Below are 27250 nucleotides of genomic sequence, written 5' to 3' on the forward strand. Positions count from 1 at the left end.
TATAATATTCTTCTCTTTAACTTCACTTTTGATAACAAAAAAAAAAAGAACTTTAATATTACTTGCACACCTGTGACTGTATCATCTCTTCGAGTTCACGAACTCTCAACGGATGAGGGTCGTGTCGTGAGCATGCATGCTCGGACGAAACGTTCCAAGTAAAAAGTGTGTTTGTGTGGCCGTGATCTCGTTCCTGTGTTGGTGCTTTGCCGTCTGTTATTGCAACTGCAATAGAAATGCACTCCGTTGTTTATGGCTTTCATTGCATCCAGCGTTGAAAATGATGATTCGCTGATGAAATACCTAGTCACATTACACCACCTTTTGCCTTCCTGAAACTACCAATTATTTTGTTCGTTTATAATTAGTCGGTTCGTAAATATGCTTTGCAAATCGACTGTCGGTTGGTCATTTGAGCTACGTTGATAAACAAGGCAGCTGTGGCAGCTCAAAAGTATGTATAATTTTGCCATTATATTGACTCCTGTGCAAGTAATATTAAAGTTCTTTTTTTTTATCAAAAGTGAAGTTAACCCGCGCCCTGCTGGGGGGGGGGTGTTTGAACACCCCCCTTGTGGTTTTTCGCGAATATCTCAAAAACGGCGGCGCGGAGCGCCGCCGTTTTTGGTACACCTTATCATACATCAATTCTACACATGTTGTAAAAATTTCAGACCAAGGTCATTCAAGGTCAGGTCACCAGGTCACTTGAAGTGACCTCACCTCATAAAAAGTTTCGATGTCTGTCATAGCTACACCGAGTGACCGATTGCTTTGCAACTTTCAGCGATTGCTAAGAGCAATAGCATGTACAAAATGTATATCTCAGAATTTTGATATCGATGACCTAAGGTCAGGTCAATTTTGCGACCTCCCCATTATAAGTCAATGGGAGAAAACTGAAATGCGCCTCTTTTGGACGAAAGACATTATAAACACTCCCAAATACTGAATTACAAGTGGTTTAGACACACTGAACATGAAAATGGTGTCCGTGACCCCTGTTTATGCCCTGAGGTCATCTTAGGTCACGAATGGTATCTAACAGTTTTTCGCAAATAACTTTTGATAGAGGCATGCTAGAGCGATGAAAACGCCTTAGATGTGTTCAGCTCGACGATACGGATCGACTGATATGCAACATGACCCTTTCCGGTCAGGTCATGACCTTGACCTGAGGTCAAATTTTCAAGTTGACCTTTCAAGGTCAAGTTATAGTTCATTCGATGCGTCTTGACGAGAGGAACACGATGCCGGTAAAAGTAAGCTCGTACAAGGCTTGGGTCAAAAGTTATTGCAGAAAAACTGTTTCCGAAAAAATCGGTTATTTTTGCAGTTTTTGCCCCCTGCAGGCAAAACCGTTGACGTTAGGTCAAATCTGAGAGAATTAATCAGAAAGGGCGTTAATAGGGCTATCGAATGCGCTTTTCCGCGGCGCTGTAGCTCTATTGGTTCCCGAGTTATGCGTTGGCTTCTTGGAAATTGTCGACATTCGACCTGGAAATCGGCGAAATTTTGCCTTCAATGACCTCTGGTGACCTGACCTTTGACCTGACCAAAAAATTGACCAAAGTGATTTCCTCATTATTTTTGACGCTCTTTCGAACGCCGCCTTCCGCGTATCGCTACGTGGCCCAGGAGCCGAGTTAGAAGGGGGGGGGGTGTTCAAACACCCCCCCCCCCCCAGCAGGGCGTGGAAATCCAGGACCCCCAGCCGGGCGCGGATTAAAGAGAAGAATATTATATGCCGAAACCCAGATAACCTCTTTTTGGAAGTAACTGGTCCTCGCAGATGTGTCTTATATTGCTTAATAACCCGATTCTGTAAATCAGAGTTTGTAGTGCGATTTTCAAAAAATAAAATAAAATATTTGTAGAAAGATTACCATTTTTGTTTTTTCCCAGTCGAAAGGAAATTGACGGAACTTTATTTCTGAGCAAAAATAATGGCAAATTTTAAGGTACTAGGGGGGTAGCCAGAAAGTTGCCGACTCCTGAGTCGGCAGAGCCCTTCGGCGGGGGTAATGAGAAGTCTCTGGGAAAACTATCATCTTTTAAGCATTTATAACTCGTACGAATTGATAAGGTGGTGTACGTGATCTCTATCGAATTGCCATTCTTGCCTGGCGTGGTCCCGAGAAAGAGGTCGCAGGTAAAGGTCGCTCAGATGGGGGTCATACATTTTTTTTAGCCTTCGCCCCAGTGGGGGGGGGGGGGCATATGTTACCCCGCGCCGGGCCGGTGCTCTGAGATTCCGCGCCGGGCCGGGGGGTGTCTGAACATCCTCCCTTCTAACTCGGCTCCTGGGCCACGTAGCGACACGCAGTAAGCGGCAATCGAAAGAACGTCCAAAATAAGGACGAAAACACTTCGGTCATTTTTTGGGTCAGGTCAAAGGTCAGATCACCAGAGGTCACCAAAGGTCAAATGTCCACTATTTCAACATTTTGGAAACTGCCAACGGCTATCTCGGGAACCGATAGAGCTACAGCGCCGCGGAAAAGCGCATTCGATAGCCCTTTTACAGACCTTTCTGAGTAATGTTCTCAGATTTGACCTCAGGTCAACGGTTTAGCCTCCAGGGGGCAAAAACTCCAAAAATAGCCGTTTTTACGAAAAACGTTTTTTCGGCAATAACTTTTGACTCAAAAGAGTCATGACATTACTTTTGCCACCATCGTGTTCCTCTCGTCGAGACGCGTCGAATAAACTATAATTTGACCTTGAAAGGTTTACTTGAAAATTTGACCTCAGGTCAAGGTCATGACCTGACCGGAAAAGGTCATGTTGCATATCAGTCGATCCGCAACGTCGAGCCGAACACATCTAAGGCGTTTTCAGCGCTCTAGCACGTCTCTATCAGAAGTTATTAGCGAAAAACTGTTAGATTCTGTTCGTGACCTGAGATGACCTCGGGGACATAACGAGGGGTCACAGTTGCCATTTTCCGGTTCAGTGAGTCCTTTTTACCTACATCTCGATGTTTGAGAGTGTCTAGAATAACGTTCGTGCAAAACAGACGCTTTTCAATTTTCTCCCATTGACTTATAATGGAGAGGTCGCAAAATTGACCTGACCTTAGGTCACCGATATCAAAATTCCGAGATAAACATTTTATAGATAATGTTGCTCTAACCAATCGCTGAAAGTGTCAAGGCAATCGATCAATCGGTGTAGGTATGACGAGCATTCTTATTTTTTCTGAGGTGAGGTCACTTGGCGTGACCTGGTGACCTAACCTAAGGTGACCTGGGTCTGAAATTTGCACAACATGTGCGGAAAAGATGCACGAACAGGTGTGCTAAAAACCGCAGGGGAGGGGGGGGGGGTGTTCAAACACCCCCCGGCCCGGCGTGGGTTACCGTTCTGTCGCATTTTTTTGCGTGTGCGCCGCGCCGCTTGGGGTAGCTTTTTGTACATCAATTTTGGACAATGTGTGAAATTGTTGACCCCAGGTCATGTCAGGTCAGGTCACCAGGTCAAGTTAACTGACCAAGCCTAAAAAAAGTTTGCAATCATGTCCAGCCTGCAGTGTTTGTCAGAGAGGTTTTAAGCTTGGTGGATTTCATGATGTTATGGGCGCCTATAATTTGTATATCTCGGATTTTTTATATCCGTGACCTAAGGTCAGGTCAGTGGCGTGACCTTTCCATTACAAGTCAATGGAGAAAAATGAAAATTCCTCTAGATCCGTATGCACGCATAGGAACAGTCCAAATATTTCAGAATCACAATGATTTGGACCACCCGTGATGACCAGGGTGTCATTTTTTGGTGATAGCCTCTAGAAAGGTCATCCGAGGTCATTTGAGGCTACAAACAGATTTTTGCCAATAACTCGCGATTGGAAACAGAAAGAACGTTGTGGATGGTCTCATTGTGTATTTCTTGTTGAGACGCATCAACTGATATGCAACATGACCTTTTTCGGTCAGGTCATGACCTTGAACTCAGGTCAAATTTTCAAGTTGACCTTTCAAGGTCAAATTATGGTTCAATCGACGCGTCTCGGCGAGAGGAACACGATTCTGGCAATAGAAATGTGGATTTTTTAAGCCGAAAGTTATTGTCGAAAAACACTTCGAAAAAACAGCTATTTTTGGAGTTTTTGCCCTCTGGAGGCTAAACCGTTGACCTGAGGTCAATTTTCATAATAACCTTATCAAAAGAAGAGTTTAAAAGCTATTGATTGCTTATCCATGCGTTTTTCTAGCTACCATAGTTACTGAGATAAGGGCATGTTTTCTGAAAAATATAATGACAATTGGCAAATTTTGACCTTTGATGACCTCTGGTGACCCCAATATTGCTCTACGATGAAAAATGACTGAAATACTTTCAAACGTACGCATTGAGAGCTATCGACTGTTTTTACCGCGTCTTTCTAGCCCTCTTAGTTTTTGAGTTAGAGGTGGGTGGTAACATATGCCCCCCCCCCCCCCACTAGGACGAAGTTGGCTGAGACCGCCACTGGGGCGCGGGTTAAGTGTAAAATGTTCAACTCGGAGGAACGGTAAGATTTGTTGTGATACGCTTCTCATAGCGCTAGTAATTTGTGAAAAGTTAGACGGAATGGCTCATTTTTTTTGGAAGGGTCCCTACTACCTGCACACATCTGTATGAGTGCAGGGGAGTATGTTGTATAGCATTTGATATGCAGAAAATAAAGCCACCGAAAGAGATGGAATATCAGCTGTGCAAGCAATATGGTCTGATAAGTGGGGTAATGGCCCTGCGTTGTGTCCAAAAAGGAGGCACCACCCGGGGGCCAGCAGACAACTGCTCTACATAGTGGTCTAGGAGATATTGCAGAAGGGCCCTACTCTGCAGAACCCTCCCTCAGCGATACACAGGTTGATGGAAACGAGCTCTCTTTGCTTAGGATGTTGTTCTGAATAAGTTTTGAAGACTAGCTTCCCGAATAAGTGAAGATATAAACATAGAGGGAGAAGGTCAACTGGCAAAAGACTAAGTGAGAATCGGCGACCTGCTATGCAGGTGGGTAGCAAGTCTCGTAAGCCAGTCCTTGTAAAAGACAGCCATAGAGTTGAGTAAAATGTATTACATGCGCTCCATTACGCATTAACATGAATAACGATTGCATTGACTGCATAGAATATGTTTATCGAGTACATATATGAAAAATGATGCTATAGAATATGCTCCATGATGAATATGATCACCGACGCTTGGTGGGCGTAGGCTAGCTTACGCCAGTTTACGCCTTGTCGGCCGCCTTCTCCGCCGGTTCCGCGGCCGGCTCCTCAGCCTTGATGTCCGTATCGGAGTTCCGTCCGAAACCGTACGGGCCGTATCCGTACGGACGGTAGCCGAAACCGCCCGGACGGAATCCGCCACCAACTCCGATTCCATGACCGATGCCGTGGCCGATTCCGATTCCGTGGCCGATTCCGTGGCCGATTCCGTGACCGATTCCGATTCCGTGACCGAAGCCACCTCCGCCAATGATGGGCCGTCCTCCGAAGCCTCCTCCGATGATGGGTCGTCCTCCGAAGCCTCCTCCGATGATGGGTCGTCCTCCGAAGCCTCCTCCGATGATGGGTCGTCCTCCTCCAATGAAAGGCCGTCCTCCGAAGCCGCCGTATCCGCGGTTGTCGGCAGCGGCCACGGCCACGAGCACAAGAGCCAGTAGAACCTTCATGGTGACTGTTGGTTGAGACCTGGAGGCAAGCAGCTGCGTTAGAGCTCAGAAACTCATAAGAATATCTTGTAAAAATAATGTTGGTATAGATAGGGAAAGTGGAATAAAAAATGATAACACAATATAGGAGCAAACTGATATTACTGCATTGAAAAAATAATGTTGGTATAGATAGGGAAAGTGGAATAAAAAATGATAACACAATATAGGAGCAAACTGATATTACTGCAACGAGATCATGAATGGACCTGCTTTCACTATATACATATAAAATTTTGTTGGTGTATTAAAATGCTCACGAAGAGGCCAACTCTGCTCACCTGGGAGTGAACTATGTGAACTGATGCCGTGATCCTCCGCCCACCGGCTTTATATACCAGTAGCTACTCATCGTGCACCCTGTGACCGGTTGTTCTTACGGCTCTAACGGCGTTACACACACCCAGCCTTAGTGCTGGGCCAGGTCAGTCCATTGTCATGGGCTTAGCGCAGAAGAAAGTGAGTCTGATAGTACAAGTCGTTGAAGCTGGGTCAACAAGAATGGTGCGGAACGGGGGCTTCTCAGCTTATTGCCTTATTACGATCATCAGTTACTCGCTTATGCTAAATTCACTGATCACTGCCATGTGGGCACTGGGCAGCGCCACTCCTCCCTTTGAATTCGTTGTCACATCTTGTTTTACGAAGAACGTTCGTGCACCAATGTTGCTGTTTATCAATGACCACTTGGAGGCTTATCATACAGTTGTTGCCTTACGCTCTTAAGCTTTGTTTTGAAAATTGGCTTCTTATTGCCATTCTATGCATCCTTTGGTGCAAACTGCAAAATGACGAACGAAACGCGAAGCCAATAACCTTTTGTTCTTGAGTAAAGCGCGCCTGCAACCAGCTGGCTTCAACCAAACTGGTTAGGAGTTGAATTCGGATATCACGTTTAGCCAGAAAACACGGAGTTATAGTTTCCAGCTCTGTGACATGCTGTTTATGTGTACATATCATGTCGATGATGCTCTCATCTATAACAGCACCTAACACTTTCAGTTGTGTTGGTGTGTGTAAGGAACGAATAACGTAGGTACATATATGCATGTGTACGTGCACGGTGCATTTTTGCAATGCTTGCTTAACCCTATTAGAGGCAGGGTTTATTTCCATCCACCCCTCAGGTTTTTTTCGGGAATATCTTCAAAACATCTGGAGCTAGGAAGCTGAAAGTTTCTGACTTATTGCTAAACTAAACTGGGTACATTCCCTTGAAATATAAAGTTGATACCTTTATCAGAAGGGGTGTCAGAGCATGGAAAATTGGGAGGTCCTATCGAGCCATTTGGGGGAAGATCACGCTGATGATGCATTATAACTGTAGTTATTTATTCTGTAGGTATTATACATCACTATTATACATCACTATTTGTAGGTATTACAAGCTCACAAGTGAACAAACGTTTATGGGTCCCCAAGCGTTTATGGGACTTTTCTTCTTTAATAGATGTAGATCTCGTTGAGTGGAATCGAATGCCGTTCGAATTTTAAAAATCGGTCGGTTAGATCTCGAGATGTCAAGGGTGGGGGGGGGGGCTAAACAGCCCCCTTACCACTAATATCGGCCTGCCACTTGCCAGGAGCCTGCTACTAAAAGGGTTCCTGCTTAATTATATGTCTTGATGCATTGCACGAGACAGACGAATGCCACAATAATTTCAGGCGACCTAAGTTGACCTTGAACCCGTACTTGACCCTTTTATGATCTCTTAAACGTATATTGCGTGAAGCATTGAATGTAAAACATCTAAAACAAAATGGAAATGTTTCATACTCTGTTCTTGGTCGTGACGTAGGTAGGTGAAAAAAGACTTCATGCTCCAGTTTGTCGAACTGCTATCCAGGCCTTTTATACGATCAGGGTAATTTGGACAATCTAAGGACGCCTGATGACACAAGCTAGGCCCACAAAGTAATCTTAATTCATTGGTGGAAAGGCATCTACATAGAAAGCAGGCGGCATGAATTGAAGCTTTACTCGTAAATCGAAAAAAAAGCAAAGCTAATGGCTAAGCTGAGAACTTCTAGGAGGGGCAGCGCTCAATCTCTGGGTAGATATTAGCGAAAGCTATAATGCTGATGTTATTTTGAGTTCAGCTTCGATGGCAAGACAAGGTAGGCATTGAACTTTCGGGCAATATACTCTATTTGCAAAACAAATGTATTTTTATATTAGACGACCAAAGATACCTTTCAATAAATTTCATATTTGAGGAATTAAGCCCACCCAAATTCACTAACACTGTATAAGTTCTGTAATTTATTCCATATCCCAGCGTACGTACATGTATGACACAAAGCACACACGCACCAGATATACTGAGACCACAGCAAGCAAAGTATTATTCCGGAGATGAGACATAAAGGATTGACTAAGAGTCAAGACCGACATGTCGAAATAGTACCAAGCAGCAATTGCGTGTCAAGAAATACCGCATTAACGTGATTCAGAACTAATCTCTCAGGGTTTCGCGACCGTTGTGATACTCGAGCGAAATGCCTCAGGTCCGGTTCAACTTCCATACGAGGAGTCCATTTGACGCGCGGAGCCGGCAAGCACATTTTTGTACGACAGTCATGGCATTGACCTGTCTATGAATTAAGGTTAGTGAGTATTGCCTAACGCATGCCGCTTCCAGGTGAATCGTAATCGACCGCAAAGCTACACAGTGTGTCGTACTAGAATATAAACACCACGAGACCTACTCCGAGCATCAGTTCTCACACCTCTGTTGAAGGAAAAGGTGAGCAGAGAAAATAGGAACAATTTTTTTTTCAAAGCTTGGAAAGCGTGCTGATGAATTCCTGCTCAATATATTACACTCATAACAGCAGCTCAGCAACTCATTGATAGCTCATTAACTCCTGCCGAATGCAGTGGTTTCCAAGAATTGAAGTATAGACACTTCATTCATGTTGGTCATATTTTGAGGAATAATTGCCTTTTTGCGTATTATAAGTGGGTAGTACGAATGCTCCTGCCCTGACAAATATACGAATCTCCTTTTCCTTTTTCGAGTTCATCTCATAAACTTGTGAACTTGAATTCGAGTACACAAACGACAAAACAGTGCAATTCAAATCTTTACATCTATATTTCGCAGACGTTTCAACGACAAGACGCCTTGTCGTTGAAACGTCTGCGAAATATAGATATAAAGATTTGAATTGCACTGTTTTGTCGTTTGTGTACTTGAAACAATGTCTTCTTACCAACGACCTTGAATTCATCACCGCAGCCACATGCACTCTGTTTGACTTTAGTAAAAAAAAAAAATTGTTTTAAGCTTTGGGTCTCCTTGGGCCTCCTTGCCTAAACATTAAATAATTTCATTGCAATGTAGTGCCTTCATTTTGAATACATTTTTTTAATTAGTCAAGTAACGTTAAGTCTACGCAACGGCTTGGATATGAAGTGTGACATTTTGCTACATCAGGTCTCATCATACAATCACCATGAGGGTTCTGCTGGCTCTTGTGCTCGTGGCCGTGGCTGCTGCCGACAACCGTGGATACGGCGGTTTCGGAGGACGGCCTTTCATTGGAGGAGGACGACCCATCATCGGAGGAGGCTTCGGAGGACGACCCATCATCGGAGGAGGCTTCGGAGGACGGCCCATCATTGGCGGAGGTGGCTTCGGTCACGGAATCGGAATCGGTCACGGAATCGGCCACGGAATCGGCCACGGAATCGGAATCGGCCACGGCATCGGTCATGGAATCGGAGTGGGTGGTGGATTCCGTCCGGGCGGTTTCGGCTACCGTCCGTACGGATACGGCCCGTACGGTTTCGGACGGAACTCCGATACGGACATCAAGGCGGAGGGCTCGGCCGCCGAGCCGGCGGAGAAGGCGGCCGACAAGGCGTAAACTGCGTTTGTAAGAGACTGTTTATCACACTCAACACCGCAGGCTTCTGTGATCATCGCCCTCCTGTATATCATTCCATTGTCACATAAGCATATGTACTCACCAAATAAATCGAAGTATATCGAACATCATATTATTTACTGTTTTTCGTTTGTTGCTAATGGAGATGAATGGGATGAAAACGAAAAATGGTGCCATAAACGATTGCTCAGCCTAAGACACCAGCATTGGGTTTATATCCTTTTCTATTTCAAATGGTAATTTTTGAAACACACAAATTTTCCTTTGCCTGCTTGTCACAAGAACCAAGACACGTAAGACTCGGACAGAAATGCCTGGAGGTGTGCTGGTGTTCTGAGCAGTCCAATGACTAAGCAGTAAACAGCGAAACGTCGGGAGTTAAAGTGTTTTTTACAACGTAATGAGCGACGGAACGGCCTTGCTGACACTTGCATTTTTACACAAGCAGTCCATGAAGTCACGACCCCACCCTGAATTAGCTGCCTGATTTCGGGCGAACACAGAACGAGTATTCGAGTCCTATTCACACAGCAGCTTATACACACAGGCTAGGCAAAATATGGCCTGCCTTCAGTTTATATTTAACCATCCCCAATACCTCCCACCCACCAATTGATTAGTATCGGCCACGACAGCGCAAAAGGGGTATGTGAGAAAAACCTCAGGCGATTGGTTTTGAACAAGAGGTCAGGAAAAAAACGCCATTTCGCTTCACAAGGGAAAGAAAACAAAGGTCAGCTCCAATACTCGGTCAGAAACGCATTACGAGCCAATAAGTACGTATAACGGCTTCTTACGTATACGCCTTCTTTATTGTAATGCTTCGTTAACAATAATGAACAACGGTCACATATCCCGATGGATCGATTGTAAACGTGGGACGTTTCAAGGATCTCCCCTGAGTGGGATTCTGTTCGTCCTGGCGGTTGAAATATTGGCCATTAACATAAGAAGAAACCCGAATATACGAGGGATTACTACAAGTGGGATAGAAGTAAAGATAAGTCTTTACGCCGACGACATAACACTGCTTCTAAATGATAAGCAGTCTAGCGTACAAGCGTTGCAGACTATAGAAAATTTTGGCAAAGCTTCAGGGCTACAGCTTAATTCTGACAAATGTCACGCAATGTGGCTAGGTAAGGAAAAGGAAAGGAGAGACCCAATAGGAAGGATACAAGCAGCTCGCGAAATAAAAATCTTGGGAGCGTGGTTTAGCGCGTCAGAGAATTGTTTAAGAAAAAATACTGAGCCCGTTACAGAAAAGATTGAAAAAACAATTAATATCTGGAGCCAAAGAACTATCACCATTAAAGGCAGAATAACAATTGCCAGGACATTACTTGCCTCGCAATTAGTCTACCTCAGTGCTTTTACGAAAGTTCCAAGAAGAATGATGTGTAGAATACAAAGTAAAATCATGAAATTTGTGTGGCGAGGTAGGCCACCAAAAGTAGCCAAAGATACACTGGTTCAAGAGATCGAACATGGAGGGCTAAGACAAATAGACATAGAGGCGTTTATGATATCGCTAAGAAGTGCATGGATTCGACGTATGTACACAAATCAGTCATCAGCTTGGTGTGTGATATTGCAGGCAAGGATTGGTGATATGAGCGTTCGTGATTTAATCAGAAGCAGTTTAAGCATAAGAGACATTAAAAGAATGAACATCCCACATTTTTATAAAGATGTTTTAATCCTATATCAGGACTACAAATGCAAGGAGGTAGAAAGCGTCAAGTCGATACAGATGGAAATGATATGGTACAACCGAAATATTCAAGTGCACAGAAAGACAATATTTATTCCATGCTTATACAGGCACGGAATTAAGTTTGTTGGTGACATAACAAGAGAAAATGGCTCCTTTATGAGCCTGCAAAATTTAAAAGAAAAACTGCCTTCTCTGCGATTAGACTTCCTAACATATGAAACGATACTGCGAGCAATTCCAAATCACTGGAAAACGATCCTTACAAATACAGCGGTCAGAACCTTGTCCCCTGAAGAAAGAAACGAAGATCCCATCATTCGTGTGAACGATCGCGAAATACGCATAACCGAAGTACGCCCCCGTCATTTATACAGATACGGAATGCCTTGTAAAAAGCCAAAGGCAGTTAAAAGGTGGGAGGAAAGAGGATATGACAGTATGGATTGGGAAAAGTTGTTCAAAATTCCGTATCAATGTACCAAATCGACTCAGTTGCAGTCTTTCCAATATAGAGTATTGAACAGATACATTCCGACGAGAAGATATTTATGCATTAGACAATTGATCGACAGCCCTTTATGTCAAGAATGTGGCTCGCAAGATGATTTGGAGCACTTCTTTTACGAATGTTTCACTGTTCACCATATCTGGGATAAAGTTTTTGAGGGTCTAGGTATGTCTGAACACAATAACGTAAAACATGTGCTTTTTGGAATAGAAGAGGGCCGTAATGCAGTAAATCTTATAATCTTGCTTATCAAACAATACATCGCTAATTGTAAGCTACGGCACAATCAGATAAAACCATCCTATGAAGGGGCTCGAGCCACGGTTGTTCATCAAGTGAGGGTAGAAAAACATGCAGCATTTGTCAGTGACACCCTTAAAGCCTTTATTGAAAAGTGGCAAAACATATTCTTGTGCAGGGACATACATAGCATGGTGATGAATCGGTAAATAAGGATTACGATGCGTTTCAATCGGCACAGACGATCGCACAGTGCATCCTTTTGTAGTATGCATTGCTTAGTATGCTCCTCGCGCATCATGTGTATCTTGTATCTTGTGCTATGCATGTGAGTTGAGTGAGCTGTTGCTGATAAATAAGCAGCATATGCGCACTGCCCGCCCCTAACCCAACCCGGCTAACCGGAGGCCGGCACTATTAAGGGTCGGCCGGCCGGCCGGGCGCGCGGCTCGCCAACCTATCAGGGTGACGGGTCGCGGGCCCGGCCGGCGGCCTGGGGCATCGCCCCAGCGAGGACGGGCATGTGTGTCAATCGCGGGGCGATGCGGGGCGGGGCAGGAAGGCATAGGTGCATTAAACGCAAATGGAAAGTGAAACAATAAGGTGTAAGTGTGCAAATATCGTGTGATTGTGAAAATATATGAAAAAAAACTAAAAAAAAAATTAAAAAAAAGTACGTATAACGGGCCTTTCAAATGTACATAGTTGAGTAGACCGTAAAGCCCCAGTAACTTTTCCACAATAGCCAAAATAGGTATCATGTTTGGTTCACAAATCACATTCATCAAAACACAAAAAAATATCCCTTTACTTCAAATTAGTTGACAACGATTATATTTAACCATCTGTGTCAGCTTTATTCAAGCTACTGTTATAGTTAGGTCAACAACATCTGGTCATGACACATGACAATAAAAAGCATGGCAACAAAAGGATAAGTCACTGACGTATCTTGCCACTACATATCAACTCGGTTATATGTTCTTTTTCACCACTAACAGATTTATAATTGCTACAAATCTGGTTGAAAATTTGTCGATTTTGAATTCATCATTTTTGGTGTCCTTATTTTCTACAAGTTACGAAAAATGAGCTGTTGAGCTAGCTGTTGTGCTGTAACACAGAACTGTATGTACAGATAAGCAAGCCGTTTTCATATTACAAATCCTTCATTTTGATTTATTGGCTCTTCTTCTGGACTTAAATTTAGTTCAATCACTTTTATCAGTGCATCAAAAAAAATGATAAAGGGGTAAATTAAAGGAATACTTAAACAATTTCATCTATCATTAAAATATTGCAAAGGATTTAGGTTTGATGCATCTTGATAGAAGAATTTTGAATGATGACAGAATCTTACAGTATAACAATTTTGAACACATTGTGTTTCTTCAATTGCAAATCGTGCTGTCCCTGTTACGTGCTTTCCTGTCGACCTACCGTAGTCTCTGACTTTTGTGAGCAGTGTTAAATCAGTTTGGGAAGAGTTGAAGGGTGTCTGGTGGCGATATCGATTTCGCTTCAAAGTGTGTCGGTGCCAGATAATATGGGATCATTTGCTACCCAGGCCTCTCCCATACGTTCACTTGGTTCGGATTGGGTTGCTGTCACTTGTAGGTTGCATATTGCGAAGTTATCGACTGTTTCCGATCAAGGATTGTTGGTGATTACTGATAATGCGACCTGGCTTATGAAATGGAATGGGAGACTTCCTAATAAAAAACATTTCTTTATTGAAAGGCAAATTCTGCTAAATTTTTACAGATACACTTTCCGCCACATGTGCGCACCACTCCTACATGACGTTTGTCGTTTGAACGCAATAAAAAACGCCACTGGTAATCGTTTCGACCTCCACGCCGGTTACTTCAGGAACAAAACAATACCATTACCGTACTAGTTATTTAGTCAATATATTTGGTGAGTACAGATACAGATAAACATATATATGAGATTCAGTAACATGATGAAGCACGCATATGAGTTCTGGCGGTGGCTGGGGATTAGAACAGCCTCTGATCCTAAAAAACGCAGTTTACGCCTTTTCTGCCGCCTTTTCCGCCGCCTCAGCAGCCGGCTCCTCCGCCTCGATGTCCGTATCGGAGTTCCGTCCGAAACCGTACGGGCCGTATCCGTACGGACGGTAGCCGAAGCCGAACGGACGGAATCCGCCGTAGCCAATGCCGTGTCCGTAGCTGATTCCGTGTCCGTAACTGATTCCGTGGCCGTAACCAATGAGGGGCCGGCCGTATCCGTAACTGCCGAACGTGCGCTTGGTGGCAACAGCTGCCGCCACGCAGAGAAGGAGCACGAGCAGGACTCTCATGGTGCGGACTGTCGGTACCTGAGGGAGGCATCGTAGAGTCAACGCTGTGCAAATAGAAGCTTTTTCAGAGTGACGGAGACAATGCAACGACACTGCGTTATTAATGTTTCCGAATAGAAGCTTGGCCACTTCGCTTATCACTGTGATTTAGGTATATACAGAAACGCAAAACAATGAAAGGCATTCTTTTGGGTTACCTGCATGCGATAGGTATCTATTCTGCTTAAAGTTCATAGAAAGTTAGTGAGCTAGTCAGTCTGCCTACCTTTTACTGCTTTTTACTGCTCGAAGATGCGAAAACTGATGCTCTGAACCAAGACTGCCGTCTTTATATGCCAGAAGCCCCAATGCAAGCTTCACATGACCAGCTTTACAGATAGTCCTGACTATGCAACAAGGAGTTTATTGTATGCAACCACGCGACCCTAATTCATGGACTGGTCACGAAGCTACAGTTTTGGGTGAAAACGAAAGCACATGCGTTGCAGTCACAGGTCCCAGTGTCCTGTAAGGAAAGGGCCTGCTGTGAACCTGTTCAAAGGCGCAGATGAGCCTCCTGCTGATGAGACTGATCCTGTGTGCAGCGGCCAGCGAACTGGACGTTCCCTGCACTTTCAAGGAAAACTGAAAAGTCATAGCCACTCGAAGGTTGTCAACGTTCAACGACAGTGGTGGGTTGCGGGGTAGCTCTCATACAGAACTACCTTTGGTTGGTGCCTCACCAATAATAACCGAATCATCAATCGTCAGTAACTGATTGATATTCTTTCTGACATTTCCAAAAGTGGCGTGAGTATATATCCTATGCTTCTGCAGGCTACATCATAGGTACCTGCGACGACCATCGTCATGGTATACGCTTACCGAGCATTGTGTTTGATGTGTGGCACAAAGGGCAGACAGTATTATTTATTTGTCACTCTTTGTCTATAGCCAACTATATTTCATAGAACTATATGTTAGAATGGAACTGCACTGTGCCGACCCTAGTAAAAAAATCCCGCAAGGAGATTTCTGTAAGTACCCACGAAGGCCATTCTCGAGCGTTGTGAGTGGACATTCTAGCCTCTGAAGTTTCTTTTTCCGCTCCCCTAAACCCTTCAGCCAGTAGCAGAAGCTTCGCTAGGGACCAATGTAATGTTAGATGTTATTAACCCGCGCCGTGCTGGTGGTCTAAGGTTTCCGTGGAGTGCTGGGGGGGGGGGGCGTTTTTACGTCCCCCGTCTAATGATCCTGTGTGCAGCGGCCAGCGAACTGGACGTTCCCTGCACTTTCAAGGAAAACTGAAAAGTCATAGCCACTCGAAGGTTGTCAACGTTCAACGACAGTGGTGGGTTGCGGGGTAGCTCTCATACAGAACTACCTTTGGTTGGTGCCTCACCAATAATAACCGAATCATCAATCGTCAGTAACTGATTGATATTCTTTCTGACATTTCCAAAAGTGGCGTGAGTATATATCCTATGCTTCTGCAGGCTACATCATAGGTACCTGCGACGACCATCGTCATGGTATACGCTTACCGAGCATTGTGTTTGATGTGTGGCACAAAGGGCAGACAGTATTATTTATTTGTCACTCTTTGTCTATAGCCAACTATATTTCATAGAACTATATGTTAGAATGGAACTGCACTGTGCCGACCCTAGTAAAAAAATCCCGCAAGGAGATTTCTGTAAGTACCCACGAAGGCCATTCTCGAGCGTTGTGAGTGGACATTCTAGCCTCTGAAGTTTCTTTTTCCGCTCCCCTAAACCCTTCAGCCAGTAGCAGAAGCTTCGCTAGGGACCAATGTAATGTTAGATGTTATTAACCCGCGCCGTGCTGGTGGTCTAAGGTTTCCGTGGAGTGCTGGGGGGGGGGGGGGCGTTTTTACGTCCCCCGTCTAACTCGGCTCCTGGGACACGCAGCGACACGCAGTCAGCGGTAATCGAAAGAGCGTCAAAAAATAGGACGAAAACACTTCAGCCATTTTTTAGGTCAGGTCAAAGGTGAGGTCACCAGAGGTCATCAAAGGTAAAATGCTGCCCATTTCAACATTTTTCCAAATACCCAGCGCATAACTCGGGAACCAATTATAGAGCTGCAGCGCTGCGAAAAAGCGCATTCATGGCTCTTTTTAAAGGCGTTTCTGAGCATTGTTTCAGATGTGACATGAGATCAACGGTTTAGCCTTTAGAGGGTAAAACTTCTAAAAATATCCGTTTTAATAAAAAAAGGTTTACGCTAATAACTTTGGGCTGAATAAATTTACGACACATATGCTACCAGCAACGTGTTCCTCTTGCCGATACGCGTCGAAGAAACTAGTAATTTGCCTTGACGGGTCACTTAAAAAAATTTAACCTCAGGTCAAGGTCATGACCTGCCCCGAAAAGGTCATACTGCATGTCAGGTGATCCGTAACGTTAAGTTGAACACATCTGAGGTGTTTTCATCGCTCTAACCTGTCTCTATCAAAAATTATGTAAGAAACTGCTGCGGACCTCTCATGACCTGAAATGACCTCAGGGTCACAAAGAGGTGTCACGGGTGCAATTTTCCAATTCTATGTGTCATGCTTATCTGTAAACCAATGTCTGAGAGTGTTTAGAACGACGATATATCCAAATGAGGCGTATTTTAATTTTCTTCCATCGACTTAAAATGGAGAGATCGCAAAATTGATCTAACCTAAGGTCACATACATTGATCACAGATGATGTCCTCATGCATTTAGGCCAGGTCAGGTCAGGTCAGGTCAACCAGTAGAGGTTCTGTCAATTATTTGCAGTAGGTGTCAACAACCGCCTCTGACAGCCTCGTAACATGTTACGAAAACACCAAAATTACTTCGAAAATGTTTAAGCGGTTGCTAAATTCGAATTCAGCTCCAAAACTAGTCTAAAAACCTGTAAATTTCGAAAAAGTGAGCCGAGTTCATCAAAGGTCAATGACCTGACCTGACCTTTAGTGACCTTGATATCCATCCTAATACATGGGAGCAACATCGAGTCACATGTTTGAACGTTTGAAACCACGAAAGATTCAGATTCAGATTCAGATATGTATTCATCGAGGGTCCACAGCAAAAAGTGGCTTTTCACCTGACACGTAAAGCAGATAAAACCGATAAAACATAGGGTAAGTGGACATGGCATGGCATCATCATAGCACACACAAATCACGCACACGACATTCACACCAATACCACCTCAGTGACGTCTGGTAAGAATCGCATTTTTTGCCTCTCGACGGAACGATGGCAAATACGGATCCAAGTTCATGTCGTTCAACATCGAGACCCCCTGATACACAGTCGGCGCCTCTCCGTCTCGGTTCGGGGTCGTGGTTGTGTCAGTCTGCCGGCGTGCCTTGTGTTGTGGTCATGCAGGTCGCGGGCTAATGGACCGATGGTTTGACTGATATATTCAGGAGTTCTCGTGGTGATAGCTCGCTAGGCTGCGCAGATAGTGTGGTACTCGGCTAGCTCATCAGCTCGCAGCCAGCCGAACCGCTCGATGACATCGGAGATGTGGTCACTGCGTCTGCGACCGCTGACGACCCGCGCACAAAAGTTGATGATTTTCTGTACGCGAGTCATCTGTGTCACACCACACGTCCCGTACACACTCATGCAGTACCGCACAATGGAAAGAACCAGGGCCTGCACTACAAACCTCAGTGTGCTGGATGGCATCACGTGACGTGCGTGGGTGACGGCGATGAGTATACTGGTGCATTTTGAAGTCATGGCGTCAATGTGTGCCTGGTAACTCAGATGACGGTCGAGTTGAATTCCTAAGTTTTTCACAGTCCCGGCATTGCCCACCACGGAGCCGCAGAAGTTAACGGTGACGGCTGGGAGGCCCCTTAACCCGCGCCCGGCTGGGGGTCCTGGATTTCCACGCCCTGCTGGGGGGGGGGGGGGTGTTTGAACACCCCCCCTTGTAACTCGGCTCCTGGGCCACGTAGCGATACGCTGAAGGCGGCGTTCGAAAGAGCGTAAAAAATAATGACGAAATCACTTCGGTCAATTTTTTGGTCAGGTCAAAGGTCAGGTCACCAGAGGTCATTGAAGGCAAAATTTCGCCGATTTCCAGGTCGAATGTCGAAAATTTCCAAGAAGCTAACGCATAACTCGGGAACCAATAGAGCTACAGCGCCGCGGAAAAGTGCATTCGATAGCCCTATTAACGCCCTTTCTGAGTAATTCTCTCAGATTTGACCTAACGTCAACGGTTTTGCCTGCAGGGGGCAAAAACTGCAAAAATAGCCGATTTTTTCGGAAACAGTTTTTCTGCAATAACTTTTGACCCAAGCCTTGTACGAGCTTACTTTTACCGGCATCGTGTTCCTCTCGTCAAGACGCATCGAATGAACTATAACTTGACCTTGAAAGGTCAACTTGAAAATTTGACCTCAGGTCTAGGTCATGACCTGACCGGAAAGGGTCATGTTGCATATCAGTCGATCCGTATCGTCGAGCTGAACACATATAAGGCGTTTTCATCGCTCTAGCATGCCTCTATCAAAAGTTATTTGCGAAAAACTGTCAGATACCATTCGTGACCTAAGATGACCTCAGGGCACAAACAAGGGTCACGGACACCATTTCCATGTTCAGTGTGTCTAAAACACTTGTATTTCGGTGTTTGGGAGTGTTTATAATGTCTTTCGTCCAAAAGAGGCGCATTTCAATTTTCTCCCATTGACTTATAATGGGGAGGTCGCAAAATTGACCTGACCTTAGGTCATCGATATCAAAATTCTGAGATATACATTTTGTACATGCTATTGCTCTTAGCAATCGCTGAAAGTTTCAAAGCGATCGGTCTCTCGGTGTAGCTATGACAGACATTGAAACTTTTTATGAGGTGAGGTCACTTCAAGTGACCTGGTGACCTGACCTTGAATGACCTTGGTCTGAAATTTTCACAACATGTGTAGAATTGATGTATGATAAGGTGTACCAAAAACGGCGGCGCTCCGCGCCGCCGTTTTTGAGATATTCGCGAAAAACCACAAGGGGGGGGGGTGTTCAAACACCCCCCAGCAGGGCGCGGGTTTAACATAGCTGGGGTGCCCAAAACTAACATCTGCGTTTTGGCAGTGTTTAGTTTCATTCCGTTGTGACAAAACCACTGGTAAGCGTTATCGAGGGCAGTCTCCATGAGTGAGATGATAGTAGCCAGATCCCGTTTCTTACCGGTGACCAAAATTTGCGTGTCATCCGCAAATTGAACAATGGTGACGCCATCGGGCAAATGTAAGCTCAGGTCATTGGCGAACAGCATCCATAATACACAACTGAGGCTTCCACCTTGAAAAACTCCGATTTTGTTTTCTCTGGGTCGGGACGTTATGCTGGAACCGTCAGCACCTCGTACGGTACCTGCTGCACGTACCCGTCAAATAGTTGTTAAACCATTCCGTGTCTATCCCGTACAGGTTGCAAACGCGCGGCTAATAGGTACGAGCCGAGACCCGACATACACTTTAGGGTAAGAACCTCGTGTAAGTACAACTGCCATCTGGAGCACACCAATAAGCTGAAAGACAGCCACAAATTTAACACAAGGGCAACGATCAACAATGAATGAATTTTAAACGACGCGAGTTTCCATGCCTCGACAGTCGACGGCATCTTTGATAGCAAAATCCACTATACCCACTGGTTTTTCTTCCGAAACAAATAAAGAGACGAAAGGATAACTGATGGACAGTTTTGAAGTTCCTGTGCTCAAACATGCAGTATGCACAGCTTCTGGGTTTGCGCAATGTGGGAGTGTATCACAACCCCTATACACGGTGTCAGCAACTGCATCTTTAGGGGGATGAATCAGGCATGGCAACCCAGCGTAGCACGTACTGTGAAGTCATCGTCTGTTTCCAAAGAAATGTGGCACCGCTACTGGTGATGCGATTTGGCTCATGTAATTGAATGGGCATTCCTATTCGAAAAAATATTAATTATATCAAAAAAGAGATACCGTTAACGGGTGACATACTGTGGCTTATAATGGCTTTAAGCATTGTTTTGAGTGACATTATGGGAAAATTAAAAGAGAATAACCCTACTCTCATATTAGCCGAAAAGATAAGAAGTCAAAAAAAAAAACGAAATACAGTATCGGGAGCTTTCGGCGTAAAACCACTTATGTGTTATCTACACTTATGTATTATGTATTATCATTCGCTTATGTATATATCTATCCTACACTGTGGTTTAGTCTGATTCAAGAGAATGCGCTCCAGCCTCCAAGATCATTCTGCCCACTGCGTTCTTTATGATGCTGGGCTATCATTTTACCGTACGTGCGAGTGCGTTCTCTGATTGTTAGCTGGAGTCAAAACAGCACTAGTTCACGACCTAAGCTGCAGTTAACGCCCTATTCACGGTCTCCGGCGCGTTTGTTGTCGTCTCCGATTTGCCGTTGACAAACGAATCGTCAAAGAAAATTATTGCAGCCCGCATCCCCGTCTACTCTGGCTGCAACCTCATAAAAACGATGCCTGTTCATGTAATAATCAATATATTTGTTGAGTATAGATGCAGATAAACATATGTATGAGATACAGAAATATGGTGAGGCACGAGTATGAACCTTCGCCGGTCGTCAGAAACCGCCTCTGATCCTCAAAAACGCAGTTTACGCCTTGTCGGCCGCCTTCTCCGCCGGCTCGGCGACCGAGCCCTCAGCCTTGATGTCCGTATCGGAGTTCCGTCCGAAACCGTACGGGCCGTATCCGTACGGACGGTAGCCGAAACCGCCCGGGCGGAATCCGCCGAAGCCAATGCCGTGTCCGTATCCAATTCCGTGTCCGTAGCCGATTCCGTGGCCGAATCCGAGTCCATGACCGACTCCGTAGCCAATGTGGGGTCGACCGTACCCGAAACCGCCGAAAGTGCGCTGCTTGAAGGCGACAGCCGCCGCCACGCAGAGAAGGAGAACGAGCAGGACTCTCATGATGAGGGGTATCGGTACCTGAGGACGACAGCATTCCGTCAACACTTTGCGACACTGCGTTATTGGAGTTAAAATGTCAGAGCAAATTGATCCGTTAGCTTTGTCACCGATCTTTATGATACAGAAACAAGGAACAATACAAGACTTTGTTCGGGCTTTCTCCTTTATACATTGTATACAGTTTTGGTCCAACTGCTTTGAAAGTACATCAGTGTGAGTTCAGTTTGCTTACCTGTTACTACTCGAGGCTGTGTGAACTGATGCTTCGAACCAAGGCTGCCGTCTTTATATACCAGAAGCTTGTATGCAAGCTTCACATGACCAGCTTTACAGATAGTCCTGACTTGCAATCTTCAGTTGATTGTATGCAACCACGCGACCCTAATTCATGGACGGGTCGCTAAGTTACAGTGTTTGGTGAAAATGAAAGCAGATGCGTTGCAGTCCCACTGTCCTGTGAAGAAAGAGAGCCGCCTTAGCTTCTTTTTCTAACCACACAATCTTGCGGTGAAGGATTTACTCTAATTCGTTGCGCATTTTCCTTCGGGAGAAAGTTGCACATGTTGGATGATGCGTATTTCAGCTATGTAGAACTTGCATTTTGCAACTTGGGTGTGATCCTTTAATGGTACTATGGAGGGCTAGCTGGGGAAATGGAGAACAAAAAAGAGATGATGCGCGCATAGCTGTAATTGCTTGAACAGAATATCTGTTCCACTCGTATTTTACATAGAAGACTGGAATTGCCTGTCAAATCATCGTGTGAAAATCGCCCAATCTGTTGTCGTGGGATAAAAGGAATATTAATAAGTGGGATGTGAACAATTAAGTTATGCTAAATAAAATCTAATTACAATAAAATCTAACTTCAGAGATCACACCTGGCCATGACCTTGGCCCAGGCAAAAAAAAAAAAACAGCCCAGTGTTTTATCAAACGGCTATGAAGCATGAGAAAAGTTATTTGGAAAAATATGAAATCTTGGTAATGGCCAGTGCTGTAAGGGGGTGCCTGATGAACACACACAAAAACAAAACAAAAAATGGAGTGCAAAAGATGCGTTACCGATCATATAATTTCCTAGAACTACGACCTTTCGATACGATACCATCCCTCCTGACGTATCAGCCTATATTAGGTTTGCCGAGACATAATCCGAAGCTCGAGACGTTGCAGCACACGGGTCACGGGAGGTCAGACCAGGTCCCTCTGAGTTCACGGAAGCTCAATCGGCTGAGACGGTTGAGCAGGATTCGTTTAGTCGGATCGGCTACCGAAGTCGACCCGGCCCTGGCGGTGGCGGGTTTCATGGAACCAGCCCCGGAGCTCAGGTTTGGTCAGTGGTAATTCAGGATACAGTCAAGAGTGAAACTGACTCATGCTACTGATGCAACTGATATCGTGCGTGCAAGATGTCCTAGCTGCAAGACTTCTGGGTCGAATCTAACCTTGAGGTAATGACTGATGCTTGCGTGACGTCGGCTGAGTTGTGATGCTAGTCGCTGAAGGTGCGTCATCGGAAAATCAGGTCGGCCAGTGGGAAACGATAGAGGACTGGGCGATAACATAACTATATCTGTTCGTTTCCGGTTTCGTTTTCTTAGTTGGGTTCTTTCTTTCTGAAGATTATTTGAGGGTCCTTAGATATTGCACCACGATAAATCTAGGACAGGGGGGGGGGAAGAGACAAAGGACAAGCAGAGAAGATTGGCTGTCAGCTGATGCGGCAACCAACTCGTGTGTCTCAGCGGCTGAACGTCTCCCGTGTGACAGATTCCCAGACAAGTGACTAATTTATATAATTAATTTACGCTCATAACCTCAAATATCTAATCGATTTATACTCATAACCTAAGAAATGATTTGCCTGCATATGTGTCCAACTTCCAAGTATATTTGGTAAAATAGCCCAGTCGCTGAAACACGAATAACTTTTTTTGCAGGCTGCAGCTCAAACATCTGCTCAGATGGAGCAGCTTTACATCGTAAAACACGACGAAGGAAAGTAAACATCTACCCTCTAAGGAGAGATAACACAACAAATTACTAGCAAACTTGATTAAGCAACATTTTTCAGCAGGCAGCCGATGTTTTCATTTTATTTGCTCGAAGGCTGCTATTCATATGGGCAAAGGTTTCGTTCGAATTTACAACATTCGACAAATAAAACAGGCAAATTGTCTTCACACTGGCTTTGAATAAAGTGTGTGCGGGGTTGTGTGTACACTATAATTACATCACAAGTGTCATACATTTACAAACACGACCGTAACAATTAACTACTACAAAACAAGTTTGCATTACTCGCCATTTCTCATGAGTTCTCCACTTCCTCCTTTAGGCCGCTTCCATTCACTTCCGTGTCTGCTTCAATATTCTTGTTGGCTTTCCTCCCGAGGATCAACTTCTCGAGAACATCTCCCAGTCTGCCAAGATGCTTCCCGTCGACTGAGTAAGCAGCATTCTTACGGCGTGGACGATACGTTACGTACGACACATACGGACGGTACGGCCTAAATCCGCTGCTAAAAGTGCCGGATCCGAGGCCACTCACCAGAGACCCGTATCCTGGCCGATGCCCTCCAACAAAACCCCCACTCAGTCCGAACCCTCCAAACGGCGGTCGGAGCCCTGCACTGCCGAAGACGCCCCCGCCAAGTCCTCCAAAGGCACCTCCGAGGAAAGGTGTCGGTCTGAAACCTCCTACTGGAGGCTGAGGATTGCCTCCAAAGTGACCCGACAGCGGCCCAGGTGCTATGATGCCGATATCTCCCCCTGCAGCCAGGGCGTTCAGGTCGAGACCCCCGGGGCCGACCTGGGTCCCCACGCCAAAGTTCCCGGGGCTGACCTGGATCCCAGCACCGGGGCCCTCGGGGCCGACCTGGGTCCCTACGTTGAGACCCCCGGGGCCGACCTGGGTCCCCACGCCCAGACTCCCGGGGCCGACCTGAGTCCCTACGTTGAGACCCCCGGGGCCGACCTGGGTCCCCACACTGGAGCCCCCGGGGCCGACCTGGGTTCCCACACCAAGGCCGATCGTCTGTCCGTTGACTGTGGCCGAGCTGCCGGCGAAACCCTGCGCCTGGCCGCTGCCGCTGCCACTAACACTTGACTGTGAACTCAGGAAGGAGGTGGCGCCCGGCCCGTGACTGCTGGAGACACTGGCCGAGAAACGGGACGGGTCTGAGGCACCACTGCTGGAGACGGAGACAGTGCTGGAATCGGAGCTGGAGCTGAGTAGAGGTGCAGCCTTTGAGGAATTTCTGGAGCTCATCCTGGAGGCGATCCTTGCGGGAAGCCTGGAGGCGATGTTTGAGCTGATGCTGGAACGAGTGACGGAGCCGATGCCGGACCGGATGTTGGTCTTCCTAGCAGCGACTCCTAGCTCTCCAGCAGTTGCCGCAGCGCAGATGAAGAGAAGGATGATCTTCATCTTCGCTTCCGCCATGCCTGGTAAAGAAGAGACAAAAGGTAAGCCATCTTTTGACCTTTGGAATTTGGCTATAATATGACTGATAAGGCACGAAAAAGAGTTCATGTGATCGTTGTTTCAATGTTCTAAATCTCACTGTTAAATGCTTTTTGACGTTGGTCGGCATGGTGTTTGACGCTTATCTGTGAGACATGGGATTATAAAAAGCTTTATAAATCAAAGCTGACCACTACAATCAATAACAACGTGCTTACTGCTTATGTTTTATCCTAACTAGAGCACAGACACATTACATCATTTTCACCATTTCAGAGTAAGGCTCAAACCTACCTGTCGATGGATGTCCCTCAAAACTGATTCAGATTCTAGTGTCTTCTTAGTTTTATACGAATGACAACATTGTTGATCCACTTTCCCTATATCTAGTTCGAACAAGTTCCTATTACGTGCTCACTTTCCTGGAAGCCAAAATTAACTGCTATGATCATCAACAATTTCGGTAGGTGCTGATTCGCTTACAATGCGAGCGCGCTTTACGAATGCAAAACCTGTTAGTGATGAAAACATGAGGGCTTAAACGCAAATGTTTCTGTGCGGCTGAAGCTAGTTCCGTAACGGTATCCGGACATCGCTAGAAATCTGAACGAGAGTGCTTCCGGATCACATGTGTAAATGGTTCTCTTTTTTACGAGCTCAACAGCCTTTATTGCAGCATCACAGTCGGACTCTGCTCGGTGAGGATTCTTACACTATATATTGTAAGATTTCCCACCGAGCAGAGCCCTGAAGCATACTTCCATTGAAGTATACTTCCATTTCCATTGAAGTTCCATTGAAGTATACTTCAATGGAACCTTGTTTTTACCGTATGCATCTGAAAATATAATGAAGCTTAGCTAACCGTATTTGAGTCTTCTTTGGGGCCCATGCGCCTAATTCGCAATTCGGCTCTTCACTTGCAACACAGTTCGCGCTTTTGGCTGAATTGGATTTGAGCATTACATTGCGCAGCCTCGCATGTTCATGATAAACCTGAATAGAACTGGAATGCCTGCACATTTCATGTTTCACGTATTGTGCAACTTTGGCCGCATATTCAGACATAAACACCACTAAATCATAATCTCAGCTCGTCGTGTAACGCCTAGTGCAGGTCACACCTGCGGGGATTGAGAGATTAGCAGCGGCCTGGCCCAGTGACGCAGCCAAGGCATTAGTCAGTGGTCAGCGTGGACTCGTTAATAAAGATAAGACGATTTTGACACGATATCCTATAATGTTGGTTATGATTGTGTTTTTGGTACGTTCATTTATATTTATCACCGAATGTGTTTGTACCTACTTGGTACGATATTTAACACATGAGTATTGCACACAGTTGTGCAAGTGACAAGAATTTAAAAGTAAAATGAATCATAAACGTGCGTGTGAAGATAATCTATCTGACATGCTTGCCATCTCAATGTGCCGGCTGTCTAGCTACTGAACGTGAAGGCTCGCCGATCAGAAACGTCGAGCTTCGGTAACCAGTTTTGCGGTAAGCCTGCGGTATTCCGTGCTGAGATGCTGACTGGAAAATAACACCCTAGTGGTTTACTGATGAAGAAACAACAGTGCTGCTTATATAACTTATGCTGATACATTTCCTCTTAGCACAGAGGAGTCCTATGTGTAAAACAAGAGCTATATCAGTCACAGAGCGACGTAGAAGCCCTTCTATCTGCTCCTAATGACACCCGATGTGATTCAACACCCAACTGTCACATTTCACACCCACGAGGTCGTCAGCCCACGTGACAGCAATGTGACAGCTCCCTGCACACCACTGCGGTGGACGTGACGGCAGGGTGACAGAGGTCGGTCACGCGCGTGGGTGGCAGCCCGGGAGCCCCGTCAGATCTGAGCCTGACATTGAACTCCCTGACGGTGAAGAGAGTCCGTCCTGTTCGTCGTGCTGCGCTCAGAACCACGCTGACGGATGTGGGCTGAATTGGATCAGTGGTCGTTGTGAAACAGTGACGAGTGAGTGGCATGTTGAGTTGATTTTACAGACCATTCGGTTTAACCTCGAATGCCCGAGTGTGGTGAATCGTCCCAAAAACGTTGATCCCGTAGGAGATTCTGCGAACTTTTCGACTGATATGCGCTGGCTTTTTAGCTAGTGATAGGCTGTCAGCAATCTTCCAGTCCTCGACTCTCCAGCACAGTGACAGCGGTTGATCAGAACAGCCGCGTACGTGTTACGATCACACCATGTCTCCCGGGTTACGCAGCGGTCTTCTCTTCATCACCCTCCTGTTCGCGCTGAGTGTCAGCGCAGCGCCCCGCTGCAGCCTCCACATACCGTCCAGTCTACAGCCCTGCGTGAAGAAGCTTCTGCTCTCTGCGCGACCGGCACTCATGAAGAAGCTGCAGTCCTCGCAGAAGCTACCGGATATCTCTGGAGAAGTGTTTGGGGCACCATGGAAGGTCACAGAGGTT

At 45.6% G+C, this 27250-nt stretch overlaps 3 protein-coding genes across 3 annotated transcripts; 1 reads left to right on the forward strand and 2 right to left on the reverse strand.

Annotated features, from left to right (window-relative positions):
- Positions 1-5218: 5218 nt before the first annotated feature.
- LOC122391202 (glycine-rich protein 5-like) lies at positions 5219-5662 on the reverse strand. Its single transcript, XM_043384878.1, has one exon. It carries the CDS (start codon positions 5660-5662, stop codon positions 5219-5221), a length of 444 nt encoding a protein of 147 aa, XP_043240813.1.
- Positions 5663-8349: 2687 nt separating this feature from the next.
- On the forward strand, positions 8350-9582 carry LOC122391197 (keratin, type II cytoskeletal 2 epidermal-like). The gene is made up of 2 exons (XM_043384872.1): positions 8350-8448; positions 9142-9582. Exon 2 carries the CDS (start codon positions 9161-9163, stop codon positions 9572-9574), a length of 414 nt encoding a protein of 137 aa, XP_043240807.1. The 5' UTR covers positions 8350-8448; positions 9142-9160; the 3' UTR covers positions 9575-9582.
- An 11305-nt stretch (positions 9583-20887) lies between these two features.
- LOC122391196 (keratin-associated protein 19-8-like) lies at positions 20888-21981 on the reverse strand. Its single transcript, XM_043384871.1, has 2 exons — positions 21569-21981; positions 20888-21354 (listed from the first exon to the last, which is right to left on the reverse strand). The coding sequence occupies exon 2, from the start codon at positions 21334-21336 to the stop codon at positions 21019-21021; it is 318 nt and encodes a 105-aa protein (XP_043240806.1). The 5' UTR covers positions 21337-21354; positions 21569-21981; the 3' UTR covers positions 20888-21018.
- Between the last annotated feature and the right edge of the window lie 5269 nt (positions 21982-27250).

Source organism: Amphibalanus amphitrite, unplaced genomic scaffold (assembly GCF_019059575.1).
Source record: "Amphibalanus amphitrite isolate SeventyFive unplaced genomic scaffold, NRLGWU_Aamphi_draft 000426F_arrow, whole genome shotgun sequence".
NCBI classification, from domain to species: Eukaryota; Metazoa; Arthropoda; class Thecostraca; order Balanomorpha; family Balanidae; genus Amphibalanus; species Amphibalanus amphitrite.

Coding starts and splice junctions, on each gene's coding strand:
- LOC122391197 (XM_043384872.1), top strand. CDS start 9,161: ATGAGGGTTCTGCTGGCTCTTGTGCTCGTGGCCGTGGCTGCTGCCGAC.
- LOC122391196 (XM_043384871.1), bottom strand. CDS start 21,336: ATGAGAGTCCTGCTCGTTCTCCTTCTCTGCGTGGCGGCGGCTGTCGCC.
- LOC122391202 (XM_043384878.1), bottom strand. CDS start 5,662: ATGAAGGTTCTACTGGCTCTTGTGCTCGTGGCCGTGGCCGCTGCCGAC.